Genomic DNA, 18,241 nt, shown 5'->3' on the forward strand with positions numbered 1-18,241 from the left:
GACACATTAATTTCAGGTGTACAACATAGTGACTCAACGTCTGTATACAGTATGCTGTGCTCACAAGCTTAGCTACCATACGTCACCATTCAACACCACCACAGTACCACTGACTGTATTCCCTGTGCTGTGCCTTTTATTCCCATGACTTATTCCTTCCATAACTAGGAGCCTATTTTACTTTCAAATCCTTACGTAAATGTGTATCCATTAACACTATGTAGTAAGCTTTATCTAATTTTATACTTTACGCTTATTGTATCTTGCTATACATATCATTATGTAACTTGATTTTTTTTTACTTATTAGCATATTTCCAGATCCATCTATGTTGAAAAGTATTGAAATGGTTCATTCCTTTTAACTACTAAATAGCATTTCATTGTAGGAATGTTTATCTTTTTGCTTATTGAAGTACACATAGGTTGTCTCCTGATACTGATGTCCTAGTAAGAAGCTCACCCAGGAGAGTAAAGGTGTTTCTTAAAGAAAAACCAAAACCATAAACCCTCTTGTAATCTAACATAAGAATTTGATCCTGTAATTCTACAGACTGTATCTCCAGATGTGTTTGTTTTTATAATTATGCACATAAATACTATTTCTGAACATCATCATTATGTAAAAATAGAAACATATTAGTAATCATCCTTTTTTCTTTTTCTAATTGTCAGATACCTCGAGTTGAAATGCATTTTTTTGTGGAATTGTATGAAGTAAGTGCTGGGGCAGCAATAAACAATAGTGCCAGATTTGCACAAATTAAATTCTTACGGAGTGAGAAACCTCAAAGCCTCGTGTATTTTTCTGTGGGTTCTCGACTGCCAGTGGCTCATAAGAAGGCCACTTTAATCAGTTTGCAGGTGGCCAGAGATGCTGGGACAGGACTAATGATGTCTGTTAACTTCAGTACCCAGGTGAGCATGGAATATATATCAACCCACATTATGGTTTCCTTCTTTATTTGTAACATATGTCATAAAAAGGATAATTGATATAGTATTTTCTCATGATACCATTTTAATTCACACTGTATTTATTACATTGAGCTTTGTCCTTGGAATAGTTCGGCTTCACTTAGGTCATGTTCTAAAGTGATAGTCTTTTATACTTCTTTTTTTGAAAAAGGTGATAATACAATGCAAAGTGTCTTACATAAAACGGTTCTATAAAATCTCTAGAGAGTTAGAATTTTTTCAGAATGTAACTGAGAAAGACCAGAAACAAAAAGTAAGAGTCTTTGTTATGTTCTGTATCTGAACTGGTTGAAAATTTACTTCTCCAAAACTTCATGCTCTATTTGACCTTTAGGTTTCTTTAAATCCATAAGTTCATGAGGTCTCGCTGCCACTTTTCACAGCCCTCCTACTGGGGAGAAGGGAGGGAGTAGGTGGGTTCCCAGACACTCAGAAAAGCCGTGTGGTTAACACTCAGTGACCAGACCCTGGGATTGGTCCAGACAGCATCATACACCTTTCCGGCATTATTCTTTAAATTTTGTCTTAGTAGCAAAACATTAATACATGAAAACAAAAGAGTGTATCTGCTCTGCCTGAAGCACAGTTGTGGGGGTTAGAGTGTGCCCACCGTAGCCCTCCTTTTTTTTTTTTTTCCTTCACTCATCGAACTCGACAAAATCCACAATTTGAAAACCATCATTCCGCTCACAGCTGCCATTTCCCCTGTTTCAAGATTCCAAACCTGGTGACCCTTTAGGCCTCCCAGTTTCAAAAGTGGTTGCTGTTGTTGCTGTTTTTACAAAGTGCCCCAAACCGTGTACTTGGTTGGATCACTCTTGGGTGGCTCAAACATGTAGAACATTCTGTGCTTAAAGTACAATTTATGTGTAGCCAGTTTCTGTAGCCATCATGTGAGTCAGGGATGAGAGATGAAACTCAGAACTGTGGGTGGTGAGCTGTCTGAAGTTTGCCAGGCAGAAAAGCTTGTCTTTATGACAGAGTCCATAGCTTGGCAAACAAGAAGATGAAACTATCATACGAAACTCTGGAAATAAACTCCATTCTGTGGGGCATCTTTGTGGCTCAGTCGGTTAAGCATCTGACTCTTGGTTTCAGCTCAGGTCATGATCTCACGGTTTGTGAGTTCGAGCCCCTCGTCGAGCTCTGCATTGACAGACAGCATGCAGCTTGCTTGGGATTTTCTCTCTCTCTCCGCCCCTCCCCCGCTTGAGTTTCCGCACTCTCTCTCTGTGTGTGTCTCTCTCTCAAAGAAATAAATAATAAAAAATCAACATTTTAAGAAAAGAAAGAAACTTCATTCTAAATAGGCTCGAAGTGGTATGGACACAAAGTGAGGTATTTTGATTCATGGTGGGAAGATTTTAGTATTTTTTTTCTTTTGAGCATTTAAGTAAGATAGAAAGAAGAATGGGGGAAAATACGTGTTTCATTCTCTTCTTCTCCAGTGAGATAGATACCATCATATGCTCGCCACTTTGTAGATTAGAAGAAGGGAGACTGGAGAACAAGAACAGATGATAAAGAGATGTGAGGCACATTTAAACTAGTTCAATGTGCTCAAATGACAGTGTAAGGTTGAAGTTTCCAAAATAAGAATCTGAATGCCAGCTTATCTATCACATTCATTTATATTCTTTCTCGATTCACCATAAATGATTCCTTGGAAAACACATGCTGTCACTGGCATGTAACTCATAGCATTTTTATGACCACTATGAAAATCAACATGAAGGATCCCTGTTGTGTTGAAAATGTTCTGTATGTTGACTATATTCATGTCAATATCCTAGATATATTATTGTTATGGAAGATGTTACTAAAGAGTGACCTGGAATAAAGGGTGCGGGGGATCACTCTTTATTACATCTCATAACTGCATGTGAATCTGCAGTTATCTCAAAATTAAAAATGTAATTTAAAAACAGAAAGGAAAGTCTCACCTTTCTGGTACTTTATTTTCCTATTCCTTCATTGCCACTGCATTTTGTCTCTCTGAATGCTGACATAAGTAGAAGACAGAAACCTAAAATTCTATTTTCTAGTAGCTGGCAAGGATGAGAAAATAATTATGGACTAAGTTACTATACTGTTACAAAGATACCAATTTTCATTTTACTTTAGATAGATTATAATAATATAGTCAAATAGTAGCTGTAGCATGCATACTTTTGGTGGGTCAGCATTCTCTGTACATAAATACTATCGTCTTAACATAAGCTCCTTTATATCTATGTATTTGTGACATAAAGTTAAGGGATATAAAGATATGAGAGAGTGAAAACATCACCAATTCCAGTTATTTTTAGATAGGCCTATAGCTGTGTTTTGCATGAAGTAATACAGAAATGTCCCATCTCTTCTCTTTGCCTCCATGTTCACCCCCTGCTCTAGCCTGTGCACAAGAGCCAGAACACTCAGGAAAATATGAGATAAAATGTGTCATTATACTGCTGGAATCCCCAGTGTCTTCCTGCCATTCTCTGTATAATGGATGTACATGGTCTGACCCTGCCCACCTCTCTCATGTCAGCTTCTTCTCATTTCATCCTTCTGATCACACTGGCTTCCTGGTTCTTCATCTGACATTTTAAGATGGTTCCCATCTCAGGACTTTTGCAATATTTCCCGTCAGATCCCTTATGACTTGTTTGCTTATGTCACTGAGGTCTCTGCTTACATATCACATAAGGATCTTCTATGACCAGCCTTCTTTAAAATAGTAGCCTTACCATCACCCTGTATCCCCTTGTGTAGTCTTATTTCTCTTCAAAAAATTCATCTTCATGTAAAATTATGTTGTTGATTCTCTAACTTTTGTACTACCTATATCTTCTGCTAGAACAGGTTCCATGAATGCAGGTGTTCTGTGTTCACATCTGCATCCACAGTTTTCTAGCACACACGAGGGTTTAATATTTGTTTGCTCAGTCGTGAATGAATGTACATTACCTTTTCTTTCCTAAGTTCTCAGGCTTCACTTAAAAATAAAAAATCTTTTAATAACCATAATTTGGAGAAAATCAGAAGTACATATGGCCAGGACCTAATATTCTTCAGGGCATTTTCATATCTTAAGTGTAACCAACAAGAGACCAATTTTTTCTGCCTCCTCCTTCTTCCCCTCTTCCTTCTTTGTACTCCTCCAAACTCCATCCTCCTAAATTTTTTAGGTGAGAAGGAAGATATAAATATTCTCTCATTTCCTACATACTTCTATTATGCAGCATGAATTATTTAAAGCACAGTTTTCAGGGGCAGTTGGGTGGCTGAGTCGGTTAAGTGTCCGACTCCGGCTCAGATCGTGATCTCGCCGTTCCTGAGTTCAACTCCTGCGTCGGGCTCTGTGCTGACAGCTCAGAGCCTGGAGCCTGGTTTGAATTCTGTGATTCCCTCTTTCTCTGCCCCTCCACCGCTCATACTCTGTCTCTCAAAAAATAAATAAATGTTAAAAAAAATAAAGCACAGTTTTCAGTGTGTTTACAACTGCAGAAATTCCATGAGGCAATAGTGGCGTCTCTTTTCTAGTTCTCTTCCTTGAGCTATTCTAAGGCATCTGTCTTTCCTAACTTCATCACTGTGTATTTATCTCTCTAATTTATCTTAGGAGATTAGAGCAAATGTAAGAACCCATGTTTTAGTATTAATGTTGTTATGGCCCATCAGTTTGTTTAAGAGAAACAGGATTTGTTTAAGAAGGTAGAGTTTGTTCAGGACAAAATCAGAGGTGTTAACAGTTTCACTTCAGTGGTGTTGTTTAATTTCTAGGAGTTAAGGAGTGCTGAAAAAATTGGCCGTACTCTCATCTCTCCAGCTCTTTCAGGGAAGGATTTTGTGAGAACTGAAGGCACTTTGGTCTTTGAACCTGGCCAGAGCAACACCATACTGGATGTCATCCTAACACCAGACACAGGGTCTTTAAATCCTTTTCCTAAACGCTTCCAGATTGTGCTCTTTGACCCAAAAGGTGGGGCCAGAATTGATAAAGTATATGGGACTGCTAATATCACTCTCGTTTCTGATGCGGATTCACAGTCCTTTTGGGGACTTGCGGATCAGTTACAGCAGCCCCTGGATGGTGACATTCTTAACAGAGTACTCCACAGCATCAGCATGAAAGTGGCAATGGAGAACACAGATGAACAGCTCAGCGCCGTGATTCATTTAACAGACAAGGTAAGATGCCCTTGCAAGTGTTAGCAGCTGGATTAGTAAAATTTCATTTAAAAAATTAAAAAAAACAAAACAGTAAATAATGTTAGTTATCAAGAAATTATGATAGCGTTGAATTTATGAACATAAGAATGGAATTCATCATATCAGACACTGTAATTTTGCTGATGTCTGTCTGGAAAGCTCAGTCTTAAGCCCGGAGAATAATCAGTAATCTGTAGTGGCAAGGACAGCCCATTGTCTGAAAGGGGGCACCAGATGTCAGAAGCTAACCTCCAGAGGCTGGACGAATATCTTGTGAGATTTCATCTCAGTTTTCTGAGCCCGTAGAAAGGACTTGGACTAGATTACATAGTTTTTCCATGGAACAGGAGCTGTTGTTCTCTGCTTGTTTTCTGCTCCTCCTGGGCACTGAACAGGGCACCTTCTCTCAGAGAAGAAGAAATAAGGAATGACCAAATGATTGCAGGCATTCAAATTGATGTGGACTTAGATCAACCAGGTCTTATTTTTAACCCATTTATTTATTTACAGTAATGCCAGTAATGAAATTAAAAGGAAATGCAAGATCCTAAAAATGTAAATGAAAGACGAGATCTGCAAAGAATTATTATTAAAGGAAAAGACTCTATAGGGATTTATTTGGGACTTTCTTAATCAAGATATTTCTTAGTAATATATTTATGTACAAGCATGAAAATTTTTGAATGCATGCATATGAATTTATAAATGGTGTATTTTTACATAGTGACCCTTTAAGTACTTAAAATACTAACAGCGGAGTTTTAGATTATCATTCCTATTTTACTTCTCATGTGGTCTCTTAAAATACGATGCCTGAAGGGTAGAAAAGAAAATTATAAAGTACATAGGCAAGAAGAGGGAGTCTTGCCAAATAGCTTTTAAAACATAGAGAAGTGACTGCTATTTCATGCAGAGAAAGTTCTAGAGATAAGAATTCACTATGGGATGAGGTGCCTGGGTGTCTCAGTCGGTTGAGCATCCGACTCTTGATTTCTGCTCAGGTTGTGATCTCACGGTTCCTAGGATCGAACCCCGCATCAGGCTCTGTGCTGACAGCAGGGAGTCTGCTTGGGATTCTCTCTCTCCTCTCTCTCTGCCCATACCCCACTCGTAGACACTATCTTTCTCTCAAAATAAATAAATAAACTTAAAAAAAAAAAAAAGAATTCACGGTGGGAAATATTGTTACTTAAACTCTCTAATAATGAAACGGCCTAGGACAATAACACGTTGATTTTGACCAAGAAGAGGGAAAGAATGCACAGTAGCTCCATTTCAGAAAAGAGAACCTTATTTCATGTGATTTAGAGAAGATAAGGACATTCTATTTCCTCAATAAGGTATGTAAGAGAACTGTATATTATTGGTGTAGAATCAACATTTCTTTAACTAGCATTGTCAAGTAGTACATATTGTTTGCTTTTCATTGGATCTGTCATGAGTAGTAAAACTGAATTATGAAAGAAACTCATGAAAAAATATAATTAACTTTTTTTGTAATTACTTGTTTTTGAGTAATCATTAGCAAACATTGTTTTCAAAATGTATTGTTATTAAAATTTTTTTAATGTATGGCATATTGTCTTCTCAAATTGAATTTTTATATGTATGTCATTATTTAATTCTGGTGATTTGAGTGGCTGACTTATTCAATAATTTTATATATTTTATAATATGTTTTATATAATATTATACTTAATACTATATAAATAAAACTGAAAAATTCTCCTGAATTCCGCTGAACAACTTGAGTAAATAGAAATTTATACCTTGTCCCACCATAGGAAGACTCAGCATCATAAAGACAACAGTTTCCTGTAAATAAACCTATAAAAGCAATATAGTCCCTATCAAAATATCAGTAAGTTATTTTGTATTTTTTAAACTGGACAAAGTGATGTCATTGTTGACCTGGAGGATACATGTGAGAATGGGCAGAAATTTTGTGAATAAGAAGAAAAATGATAGGGACCTCACCACACCACAAATATGAAAACTATATTATGAACTTAAATTAAACAATTAAGCAATTAAATTAATGAACTTAAATTAAACAATATTATGAACTTAAACAAGTAAGCAATTAAAACACAGTGACACTGGTGTAGACAGAGACACTGAGAGGATGAAAGAGAACAGAAAGTACAGAAATAAATGCAAGCACATATGAAAACTCCACACATCATAAAAGTGACATTTCAGATTAATGGCTTAAAAATTTTTATTCTGTAAATGTTATTGATGTAGCTGTTTTTAACCATTTGTAAGATAAATAGAGCTGGATCTCTATCCTAAACACTATTCCAAAATAAATCTCAGACAGATCAGAGATTGTAAAACTGATACCATGAAAGTATTCATAGAAAACATGGATGAATCGTTTTTAATATGTAAGTTTGAAGTGAAACAAAATTTCTTTCTGCATACACCCCAAGGAAAGTGAAAAGACAGCTAATGTTAAAGGTCAGTGCTGACAACAGCAGCCATACAAAGCAGGAATTATATAAATGGCCACTTTGTTTTACTTATTGAGTGCTTTACCAGAAGAAACTTTCTATTTCCCTTGAATATGAATGGAAGGTTGGGTGGCTCCAGCATTCTTGGATGACAACCTTTAATTCTTAAAACTGCACATGTTGCTCTGTTGGCTTCTGGCATTTCATTTATAAAAAAGTCTGATGTCAAACTGAATTTTTGTTTCTCTTTTGGTAATTTTTCTTTCCTATCTGGTTTCTGGTAGGATTTTTTTTTTAAACACTTGAAATAATATTTAACAATCACCCAGTGCATCTGTTGGTGTTTCTTTTTTTGAGTATAACAAGCTTTGCATTTTTAGACATGACTGTTTCTTTAGCTTATCAAGGAACTGTGGGGGGTTTTTATTTTTTTTACTTTTATTTTTTGCTTCTGCCAGCTCTTTTATATGCTTGTTGGATCTCATGGATTTGTTTTATTTATCTGTTACATTTTCTCGGAGTTCTGGAAGCATATCCTGAGCTGATTTTCCATTGTATTCAGTTTGATTGTTTCAATAGTCAGTGAGCTGTTTGTTTTTCTTCATTGTAATTTTTATTTGTTAAATTTTTACTTTGTTTTGTTGCCAGATAAATAAATTTACTTTGTATCTTTTATCATCTTTTCTTTGTGGATTTTTCTCCATTCTTCCTTACTATCTTTGAGATGGATATTCTTATAAACTTAGATCTTGAGTTCAGCTATCAGTTTGGCTCTGTGTAAATTACAAAACTTTAAAACTCCACTGGTAGTAGCAGCAGACAGATCATCTCAGTGTTGTCAAAAATTCATTAATAAAGGTATGTGCAAGTTACAAAGAGAGTGATCATGTTTATTGACAGGTGGGGCACAGTGTATAAATCACAGAGAAAGTGATGACTAATCTGGATTTTGAAGAATTTATAGAGACTTCTCAGGTATATAAGAATAGTGGAATAACAAATCAATGGCTTTATACCCATGCTTAATCTAACAATAAAGATGTGGTCCCTGTCATTCTGGCAAAGAAAACCAAAATAAATCATGAAAGCTATTTTCCTCTTACTCTCCTTGTCCCTCAAACAACAAATAACCTGGTTTTTTAAGGTAGGAAGCCTCATACTTCCAGATAAAGGCAAGAGTGCCAGGAGCTGCTGACTACTCTTGATTAGAAAAGGATATTTTTATTTGATGTTTGAGAAATTTAGTGATAGGCAGTGATGTCTGTTCATTGAAAGCCAGGTAATCAAGAATAATCTTGCTTTTTTATTGGCAAATATTCTTGTACTTATTTTTATTTCCTGGGTAGATCCAAAAGTGAGATTAATTTTAATATTCGTGATGTTCATTATTATAGTTAAGAATAAGTGATCCATGCAACCATCTAGCTATTAAATAAAAAAATATGTTTTGCTGATCATGCCTTTTCTTAAGAAATGATTATGCTTTTTAAAGTGCAAGTAAATTTGAAATATTTTTATACCAGTTTTTCTTAAATTCTTCATAGATTCTTCCTTATTTTGCTACTTTTTAAAAAAAAATTTAATGTTTATTTTTGAGAGAGAGAGGAGGGGAGGGGAGAAGGGGCAGAGAGAGAAGGAGACACAGTATCCAAAGCAGGCTCCAGGTTCTCAGCTGTCAGCACAGAGCCTGATGTGGGGCTCGCACTCATGAACCTCCAGGTGGTGACCTGAGCCGTAAGTTGGACCCTTAATCAACTGAGCCACCCAGGCACCTCTGCTAGTTTAAAGACGTGTTAAAGAACATGTACTGTACCATACATATCATTTAAGCAGGTTATTTTTGAAGATATTTTTTTCATACTGGAATTTTTTTTTTCTAGATAACTGTTGAAGGAAAAAGCCAGGCATTCAGTGTTGAAAATCGAAATCTTTTTTATGAAATACTCTGTGCTCTTATTAACCCAAAGCGCAAAGATACTAGGGGATTCAGTCACTTCATTGAAGTGACTGAGAATTTTGCCTTTTCTCTGCTGACTGATGTTACCTGTGGCTCTCCTGGTGAAAAGTAAGTATTTTTACATCATACTTGATATGTATTCCTTCATAGTTTACAAAGTAATATGCAATGCAAATTCACATTTAAATGTTGTAACTAAGGATTACACAGTCTGCATTGTATCCAATGGGCAAATGAAGTAATTATTTGAAGAAAACATAGTAACTACATCAAGAAAAATGAATGTATCCTGTAAGCAGTACGTTCCTCTTTTTTGAAGGGTCTTTTAAGAATTAAAAAAATGGCTTATTGCTTACTCTTATGATATAATAGAAGATATATTCTGAACAGAGAAAAAAAAAGGAAGGTGATTCCAACTTTTAGACGTGTTTTGATGTACTGTTGCGGTGAAGTTATGGTCCAGTTTTATGTATTTGGAGGCAGCTCTCCCAGTGTTATTCAACTTTGGAGTAGTTGTTTCATGGCAGAAAGCAAGCAAGAGGAAAAGGAAAAAATAAAATGTGGCTCATGTTCATTATCAACTATATAATTAATTTTGTAACTATATGTTAGTGTTCTTCAGAAGTCATGGTATTTTAAATTACATTCAGAAAGTAAATTGGATAACTAGTAAAGTGATCTAAAAATGTTTTATTTCTATTTGATTTAATATAAAAATGGCTGACAATAGAAGCTGGTTAAAAATGGAGATTTCCTTCCAATTCTCACAGAGTAATACAGGCTATTTAAAAAGTAGTGACTGAAATCATTATTGTACTATTTGCTAACTAACTTGGATGTGAAAGAAAGAAAGAAAGAAAGAAAGAAAGAAAGAAAGAAAGAAAGATAGATTATTGCCCTTACCTTTAATAGAAGAGAGCAGTTGTGGGAATAAGTGCAATTGGAAAATTAAGGTGGAAATAAAATAAATAAATAGAAATAAAAAAGAAGCAGTGACTATTATTTAATGAAACATCTCTGATTAAAAGTGTTTATGTATTTCTTCTTAATGCCTTCATCAGCATTTAAGTCACATTGAAATTCAGGAATATTTTGGAGGCCATATTTTAAAAATCTGGTATAATAATTTCAGACATCTACTTAGTGCCCTTTATAAACTTTGACAGATTAATTAATATATGGGTTGAATATGTAAAAATTTTAGCTTTAGCTCTTAGATCCCAAGACACGTGAAGTTCAAAGAAATAGTCAATCCAGATATAAAAGGTTACAAGGGAGATCAAGGAATAAAATGAGAAGACTGGTATTAACTGTACCTCTGATCCAGTCCTCAACTTTGTACTAGATTGAACAGTATGAAGTTGCCTTTTTTGTAGGTAAAAGAAAGTATAATATATTGAACTTTTCATATGGTTCAACCTAATCCTTACTAAAAATTATATTTTCTTCTTATAAAAGATCATTGTAAACAGCTGGTCAAAGATAGGGCTAGAACTTTCATTATTCCCATTTACAGGTATAGAAGTGGAGAGACCTTAACTCAGCTTGTCAAGGGTCACACGATTAGTCGTGGTGAGATGCTAGTTCAGGCCTGCGTAATTCCCCATCCCCTGATGACCACTATGCCTTGTGGTCAGAAGAGACTGTAACCACTTGTTTTGTAACAAGCCACCCCTGTGGCTATAAAGTGCCCACGACTTTCATCCCAGGTTAGTGCTGGGGTCTGATTTGAGGTTAAGGTACAAAACCAGCATCCTTTTATGCTGTACTCTTAACTCTAATGAGTGAGTCCTAAGGATTGAGGTTTTCTTAATGGAGTTCATCAGCAAAGCTCTGCATACCTTTTTAGGAGGCCCCTTCTCCAGTCTTCACCACTGGTCCTAAATGTCTGTCTGAGACCAGTGATTAGTTCAGCTACTCACTACCTTTTATACATGTCCCTAATGTCTTCAGAACCCTCTGAAATGGATCATTTCTTTACTTCATGTAAGTTTGCAGTGAGGCCAGTGTGTGTGTGTGTGTGTGTGTGTGTGTGTGTGTGTGTGTGTGTGTGGTTAAAAAACATCCTTTATTGTTTTTCTCTCTTGAACTGTGTTCAGCTCTGTTCTTCAATGAAATCAAAAGTTTATAACTTTATAATTCCCCATAGTGCCAATCTTTTCCTTTTGTTTTTCCATATTTTTGCAAGATCATTATGATATTGAGGTTGTCTTAGATGTGAACCACCCACCCTGCTTTGAATGTTGGCTCCCATATTGTGACCTCAAAGGCATAGTGAGAACTCAAAAAGTATAGGATACACAAAAGGAGTTACCTTTCTGCCTTGTTGCCTAATGTATTCCCAGGCCTGGAATGGTCTCTGGTATGTGGTAGATCCTCAGTGGTTATGGTATAATGAGTGACTAGAATAAAGAAATGAATCAATATGTTTTTTGCCATGTGTTTCCTCTCCATAGACTTACCTTTCCTTCTGAGTTGTCCAGCAGCATGTGCATTGGCAGTCAGCCAGGAATAGTGTGGTGTGTTTTGGGAGATCATCAACCTTTAAAGACCCAATATAGGGGCACCTGGGTGGCTCAGTTGGTTAAGCGTCCGACTTTGGCTCAGGTCATGATCTCACGGTCTGTGAGTTCAAGCCCCGCATCAGGCTCTGTGCTGACAGCTCAGAGCCTGGAGCCTGCTTCAGATTCTGTGTCTCCCTCTCTCTCTGCCCCTCCCCCGTTCATGCTCTGTCTCTTTCTGTCTCAAAAATAAACATTAAAAAAAAAAAAAAGACCCAATATAGAATAAGATAGGTAGGATTCATGTGTGTTTGAAAGAATCAGACTCAGGATTTTAGAACCGTCATGTCGAGGACAGTGTCAAAGGCTGAAGAAGATGATAAATCAAGAAATAGGAAGACTACATAGGGGATGAATGTTCAGGTAAGATGAGGCCTGAAATTGAAGCAGGGACATGGGGAAGATGGTACTTCGAAAACAATTTAGTGGTAAAATTACCATATAGGTGACAAATTAAACTTCAAAAATAAGAGAGTAATCAACACCAGATTTTTTACTTGGAAAACTCTAAAGTTGTTGACCATTCCAATATGTGTTATTTATACATTGTCTTAAGCAGTATTCATTGGCAGCTACTGAGGGTGAAGGATTTGGGAATTGAGCAGGGATGCTGAGGAGAATGATGGCATCTAGAACAATTGGAAGCCAAGTTAAAACAATGTCAGTGTATTGAGGGCCCAGCTGCAGTTGGTCAGTGGATTTGTAGTGGTACCATTCTACATGTTAATGTGGGGTTCTCCCCCTTTCACATCAGCTGGGGTGTCAAACAGACTGTGGGATTGATTAAAGTGAGTGTGGTAGAAGGGTGTAGATATAGGAGGTTAAAGTATCAGGGGGAGTATAGTTATTTGCCAGACAGATGGGCCAGGAATTTGGCACTGTAGTGTCAAAGCTGGGTAGAGCCAGTGCATGCTAGATAGGTCTCAGTATCCCAAGGTAATGGCATCCAGGATGACACTGATGGACTAAATCTCATTAGATTCCAGGGAGAATGGGCAAAAGGTATGCAGCCATGTGGCCGCTGGTCTCAGCGGCATTGTACCTGGGCAGGGGCTGCAGCTTTTAGCTTCGAGTCACCAGTGAAGATGTGAGAGGCTGAATGAGGATATTAAGAGATGAGGTTTTGGTGAGCTGTTGTGAAGGTGTGGGTGGTTTACACAGCTTGAGATGATTAAGGAGTCCTGTACAACAGGGGTCTAGAGCTTACGTGAATGACTGGATTAAAGATAGATATTTGAAGGCACTGATTCAAATGTGGTAGTTAAAATTATGGAAGATTTTTAAAAAAAAATTTTTTTAACGTTTATTTATTTTTGAGACAGAGAGAGACAGAGCATGAACGGGGGAGGGTAAGAGAGAGAGGGAGACACAGAATCTGAAACAGGTTCCAGGCTCTGAGCTGTCAGCACAGAGCCCGACGCGGGGCTGGAACTCACGGACCATGAGATCATGACCTGAGCCGAAGTCGGACGCTCAACCGACTGAGCCACCCAGGCGCCCCTGGAAGATTTTTTTTAAGAGAGAGAATATAACTAGAGAAAAAGCCCTCCCCTCCTTTCCTTTTCTTCCTTAAATCTTCTATTTAAAATTCTCAGCTCCATCTCCCAGGTTAGGGATTTTGACAAGGCATCATTATCTCCATTATTTAATTATACATACTCTCTGCTTGTTGTGGCCCATATAAGTTTTAACATTTAATGCATAATTTTTACCCTAAAATCATAATATTCTCCAAATTTTTTTAGGCAGGTTTCAGATCTGATTCATCTTTGTATCTCTTCTTTGTAACTATGATGGGTCCAAGACAGGATTTATTACATTCTTTGGGGGTTAAAAAAGATTGGAGGGGCCGGCCCCTGGGTGGCTCAGTCAGCTAAACATCTGACACTTGGATTTCAGCTCAGGTCATAATCTCATGGTATCGAGCCCTGCATCAGGCTCTGTGCTGTCAGCGTGGAGAGAGAGCTTGGGATTCTCTCTCTTCCTTTCTCTCTGCTCTTCCCCTGCTCATGCTCTCTCACAATAAATAAATTAAGTTAAAAAAAAAAAAAAAAAGATTTGTAGGACCCCTAACCTCCTCTCCAGGCAAGGATTCTCATTTAGTAAGTCTGGGATGTGATTTAGAAATCTGTATTTTCAAACAAGCTTCCAAGTGATTTCAACACACACTGAGGTTTGGAAGCACTTTCACTAAGCCCATCTTATGCCTAGGGTGTTTAAAACAGAGTTGTTGAATGGATAAAGATCCCAGCTCTAGGCAGTTTCTCTTACCAGTCACATGGTTGGATTTGAAATGCTCTGATGGAGCAGAAAGAGATGAGGTAAACCCTTGATGAAAACGTGGCTCTGGGTGTATAAGGTTTACAGTATTCTTAAATAAAGCAGAGGTTTCAGTATAATGGTGCACCCTTTCCTCAACCCATTCCACCAATGCTGATGTGACTAACACAGAAAAGACACAGATTGTATCTGATATCCGTGAAATAGCTCTCAGCTTTCTAAAACCCGTGTTTTGGATTACAAGGGGAATCAGGAAAAGGATGCCGAAAGTTCTGTGGAAAACAATCCTTCCTGACAGTTAACCATAAAAGAACTGAAAGCACATTGTCTTTACTGCTTCTGGGTTGGTAATGTCATGGTTGTGCATAAAGAATAGAGCCCCTGTGTAATACATTTTAACAGATAGAAGTGCATATGAGTACGTAAATGCGTGCCATTTTTTTCACAGCCTTTTGCTTCTCTGTTACAGAAGCAAGACCATCCTTAACAGTTGCCCCTATTTGTCCATACTGGCTCTTCACTGGTATCCTCAACAAATCAATGGGCACAAGTTTGAAGGAAAAGAAGGTGATTATATTCGAGTTCCAGAGAGGTTATTGGAGGTTCCAGATGCAGAAATAATGGCTGGAAAAAGGACTTGTGAATTAGTCCAGTTTACAGAGTATAGCAGCCAACAGTGGTTTATAACTGGAAACAGTCTTCATGCCCTGAAAAATAAGGTAATCTATGACTTAAAGAATTCTGTGGTTAGAATCTGATTTTTCCTTAGTAGACACACTCCTCAGAATGCATTTGCTCGATCAGATTTGTGGTCAGGACTGCACATGGTGAGCTAATTATGAAACATGTCCCATCTTCATGAACTTATTTGTAGAATGTGCAGTCTCAAATATAGTTGGAAATAGCTCCTTCATGTTTTCTTGAGGAAAATATATATAGTGGGGAAAGTGAAAAATGTAGCCTTCGCTAATATTATATCATATTCTGTTCCCCACTCATGATGAAGCCAGACAGTTAAAGTGAGCATTGTCTGTAGAAGATGGCTCGGTAACTCAAGTGGAGGTAAAATGTTTGCAATGAAAAACCAGTCAGATTCCCTGCATTCCTAAGTAAGCTAATTATTTCAGTAGTGGCAGTAAGCAAGTGATTTAAGTGACTAGGAAAATGAATCAAAGTTCAGAATTGATTTTTCCTTTGATTTTAAAACACCATTTTTCTGTCTTTTTTGTCATTACAGGTACTATCTTTGAGTGTGAAAGGTCAGAGTTCACAACTCTTGACTGACAACAATGAAGTTCTCTATAGGATTTATGCTGCTGAGCCCAGGATTATTCCCCACACGTCTCTGTGTCTCCTTTGGAATCAGGCTGCTGCAAGGTACTTAATAATTCTTTAAAATAAAAATTCAGTCCTTCCCCATTCTACCACCGTTGAGCCCAATTTTTGTACTGAACATACAGGGTAGCCTCAGGTGAGACTTTAGAGTGGAGAAAAATCCCTGCAATAAAATGACAAAGCAGCATTGGAAATTGGCATTATGCAGGTAGCAAGTGGAGCCCAACAATTTAAAGATGTGTTTAACACATTACTTCTTTATTATAACTGCTCTCATTGGACCTAGTGTGAGTTCTACTCAATTCACATAACCTTCCTTTGTTTATTGGTTAATTTGTTGGGCAGGAAAGGAGATTCTTTTTGCCTCTTCCATCTGGCTTATAGTTCTGAATCTGATGCTCTGTGTTTAGAGGAATTAGCAGGAATTTATAATTCTAGTCCACATGTGGCTTAGAGTACATTTTAGAATTAAACCATGCACAGGAATGAGAAGAAGAGAATGATTCTTCTGTAGAATCTCCTTGGCCTAGGGCCTCCAGTTTCTGAGCAGTTCTAATGCCTGAAGCTCCATCAGTGCTGTAGGGTCAGGCATGGCTGGCCCAGAGGGCTTGTCACTAGGCTCTATTTATTTCTGACTTTCACCTGCACAGACTAAAATTCTAAATACATTTAACAGCTGTGTTGGGTAGCTGTCCTCCAAACAGCAAAATTCTGGTTAGTCTTTTTCTTTGTGTAAAAATCTTTTCAGTTGAAATTTCGAATGCCTGGTGAGAGATCTTAAACTTAATACATAGATACTGTGCCATCCTTGATACATAACTAATAATGAATGCTTCAAACTTGAATCTGCTGTTGGGGCTAAGAAGTTTTATGTCCTTAGAAAAGTAAAGGATTCAACAGGCACTATCAAAGGGAGGAGGCTCAACCTAGAGTCACTGAGGAATGATCACAAGGCTTGGCATCTAACCCTGTATTTGCTGTAATCATTACAAAGTTTTTGTGTTAAAAGCCAGATATTATAGAAGGAAACTTTTGAAAGAATGCTGGAGAACATTTATGAAATATAACTGGCTTCAAAATTTAAACAAAAATGAAGAAAGAAACATAGAAAATCTTTTAAGTAATTTATGTGGTTCAAAGGAATTGGGGCGCCTGGGTACCTCCTTAGGTTAAGCAACTGACTCTTGGTTTTGGCTCATGTCATGATCTCACGGTTCTTGAGTTCGAGCCCCACATTGGGCTCCAAGCTAGCAGTGAGGAGTCTTCTTGGGATTCTCTTTGTCCCTCTCTCTGCCCCTCCCCTGCTTTAGCGTGCATGCATGCTTTCTCTCTCTCTCTCTCTCTCTCTCTCTCTCTCTCTCTCTCTCTCTCTCTCTCTCAAAAATAAATAAATAAACAAAAAAAAATTACAAGGAATTGTTTGAAGAAGGGTGAAGACTACACATGTAGTGGCTCTGTCCATCTTTTGGTATTTTTGAATGCTAGGGAAGAGTGCATCTGCACTGGGGTGTGTTTGCTTTAGATTAAGTGCTGGCACTGCTCTCTTGAGAGGACTGGCTGCTTTGGTATCAGGAATGCTTCTGCAGGTTTGGTTAGTATTTAGGCTGCTTCTTGGGGTATCTTGTGGGATCTGTTGTGTCATGTCTTAGACAAGATATTCCCTCCAGTGTTTTTTTCTTGAAAATTGGTATGCTAAATGATTGAGTAAAGAACACTTAAGTTCAGTAAGTTAATTTTACTTTAAAAGCCATCTCAATACCCTAAGTGTTGATAAAAGAGCAGTAGTGACCATTGTGTTTTTTCCCTAGCTGGTTGTCTGACAGTCAGTTTTGCAAAGTGGTTGAGGACACTTCAGACTACGTGGAATGTGCCTGTTCATACATGTCCATGCATGCGGTCTACGCCGAGACTGACAACTTATCTTCATACAATGAAGCTTTTTTCTCTTCTGGATTTATATGTATCTCAGGTCAGTTATGGTATTTTAGAGTCAATAATTTTGAATATTTATAAGAATGAAAGTCTGTTTTCCCATGTTTGCAAGATGCAAATATACTGTAATTCATTAGTACTAGGGGGAAATGAATTTTACCATTGTCTTATTCATTAATTCATACAGTGGGTATTTATGGAAGGCCAACTTGGTACTGACATAATGAATAACAAAGGTATAATACAAGATACAATATAATAATGTAATAAGATATTATAAAGAACAAGACAGTTCCAACTCATAAGGAATATACAAGACAGTGTGAGATAGAAGCTAGATAGTAGGGAAGAATAGGGGCACCTGGGTAGCTCAGTTGCTTAAGCATCTGACTTCGGCTCAGGTCATTATCTCATGGTTCATGAATTCGAGCCCTACATCGGGCTCTGCACTGACAGCTCAGAGCATGGAGCCTGTTTCGAATTCTGTGTCTCCTTCTCTCTTTGGCCCTCCCCCACTCACACTCTGTCTCTCTCTCTGTCTTTCTC

At 37.4% G+C, this 18,241-nt stretch overlaps 1 protein-coding gene across 1 annotated transcript in view; it reads left to right on the plus strand.

The window, feature by feature from the left end:
- ADGRV1 (adhesion G protein-coupled receptor V1) overlaps positions 1–18,241 on the plus strand; it is a 556,489-nt gene that overhangs the window by 217,302 nt on the left and 320,946 nt on the right. The window contains exons 79-84 of the mRNA XM_042956620.1: positions 675–917; positions 4,746–5,153; positions 9,511–9,695; positions 14,898–15,147; positions 15,666–15,805; positions 17,572–17,732. Coding sequence (XP_042812554.1) covers positions 675–917; positions 4,746–5,153; positions 9,511–9,695; positions 14,898–15,147; positions 15,666–15,805; positions 17,572–17,732 — 1,387 coding nt within the window. The remainder of the gene's footprint in view (positions 1–674; positions 918–4,745; positions 5,154–9,510; positions 9,696–14,897; positions 15,148–15,665; positions 15,806–17,571; positions 17,733–18,241) is intronic.

This window comes from Panthera tigris, chromosome A1 (assembly GCF_018350195.1).
Source record: "Panthera tigris isolate Pti1 chromosome A1, P.tigris_Pti1_mat1.1, whole genome shotgun sequence".
NCBI classification, from domain to species: Eukaryota; Metazoa; Chordata; class Mammalia; order Carnivora; family Felidae; genus Panthera; species Panthera tigris.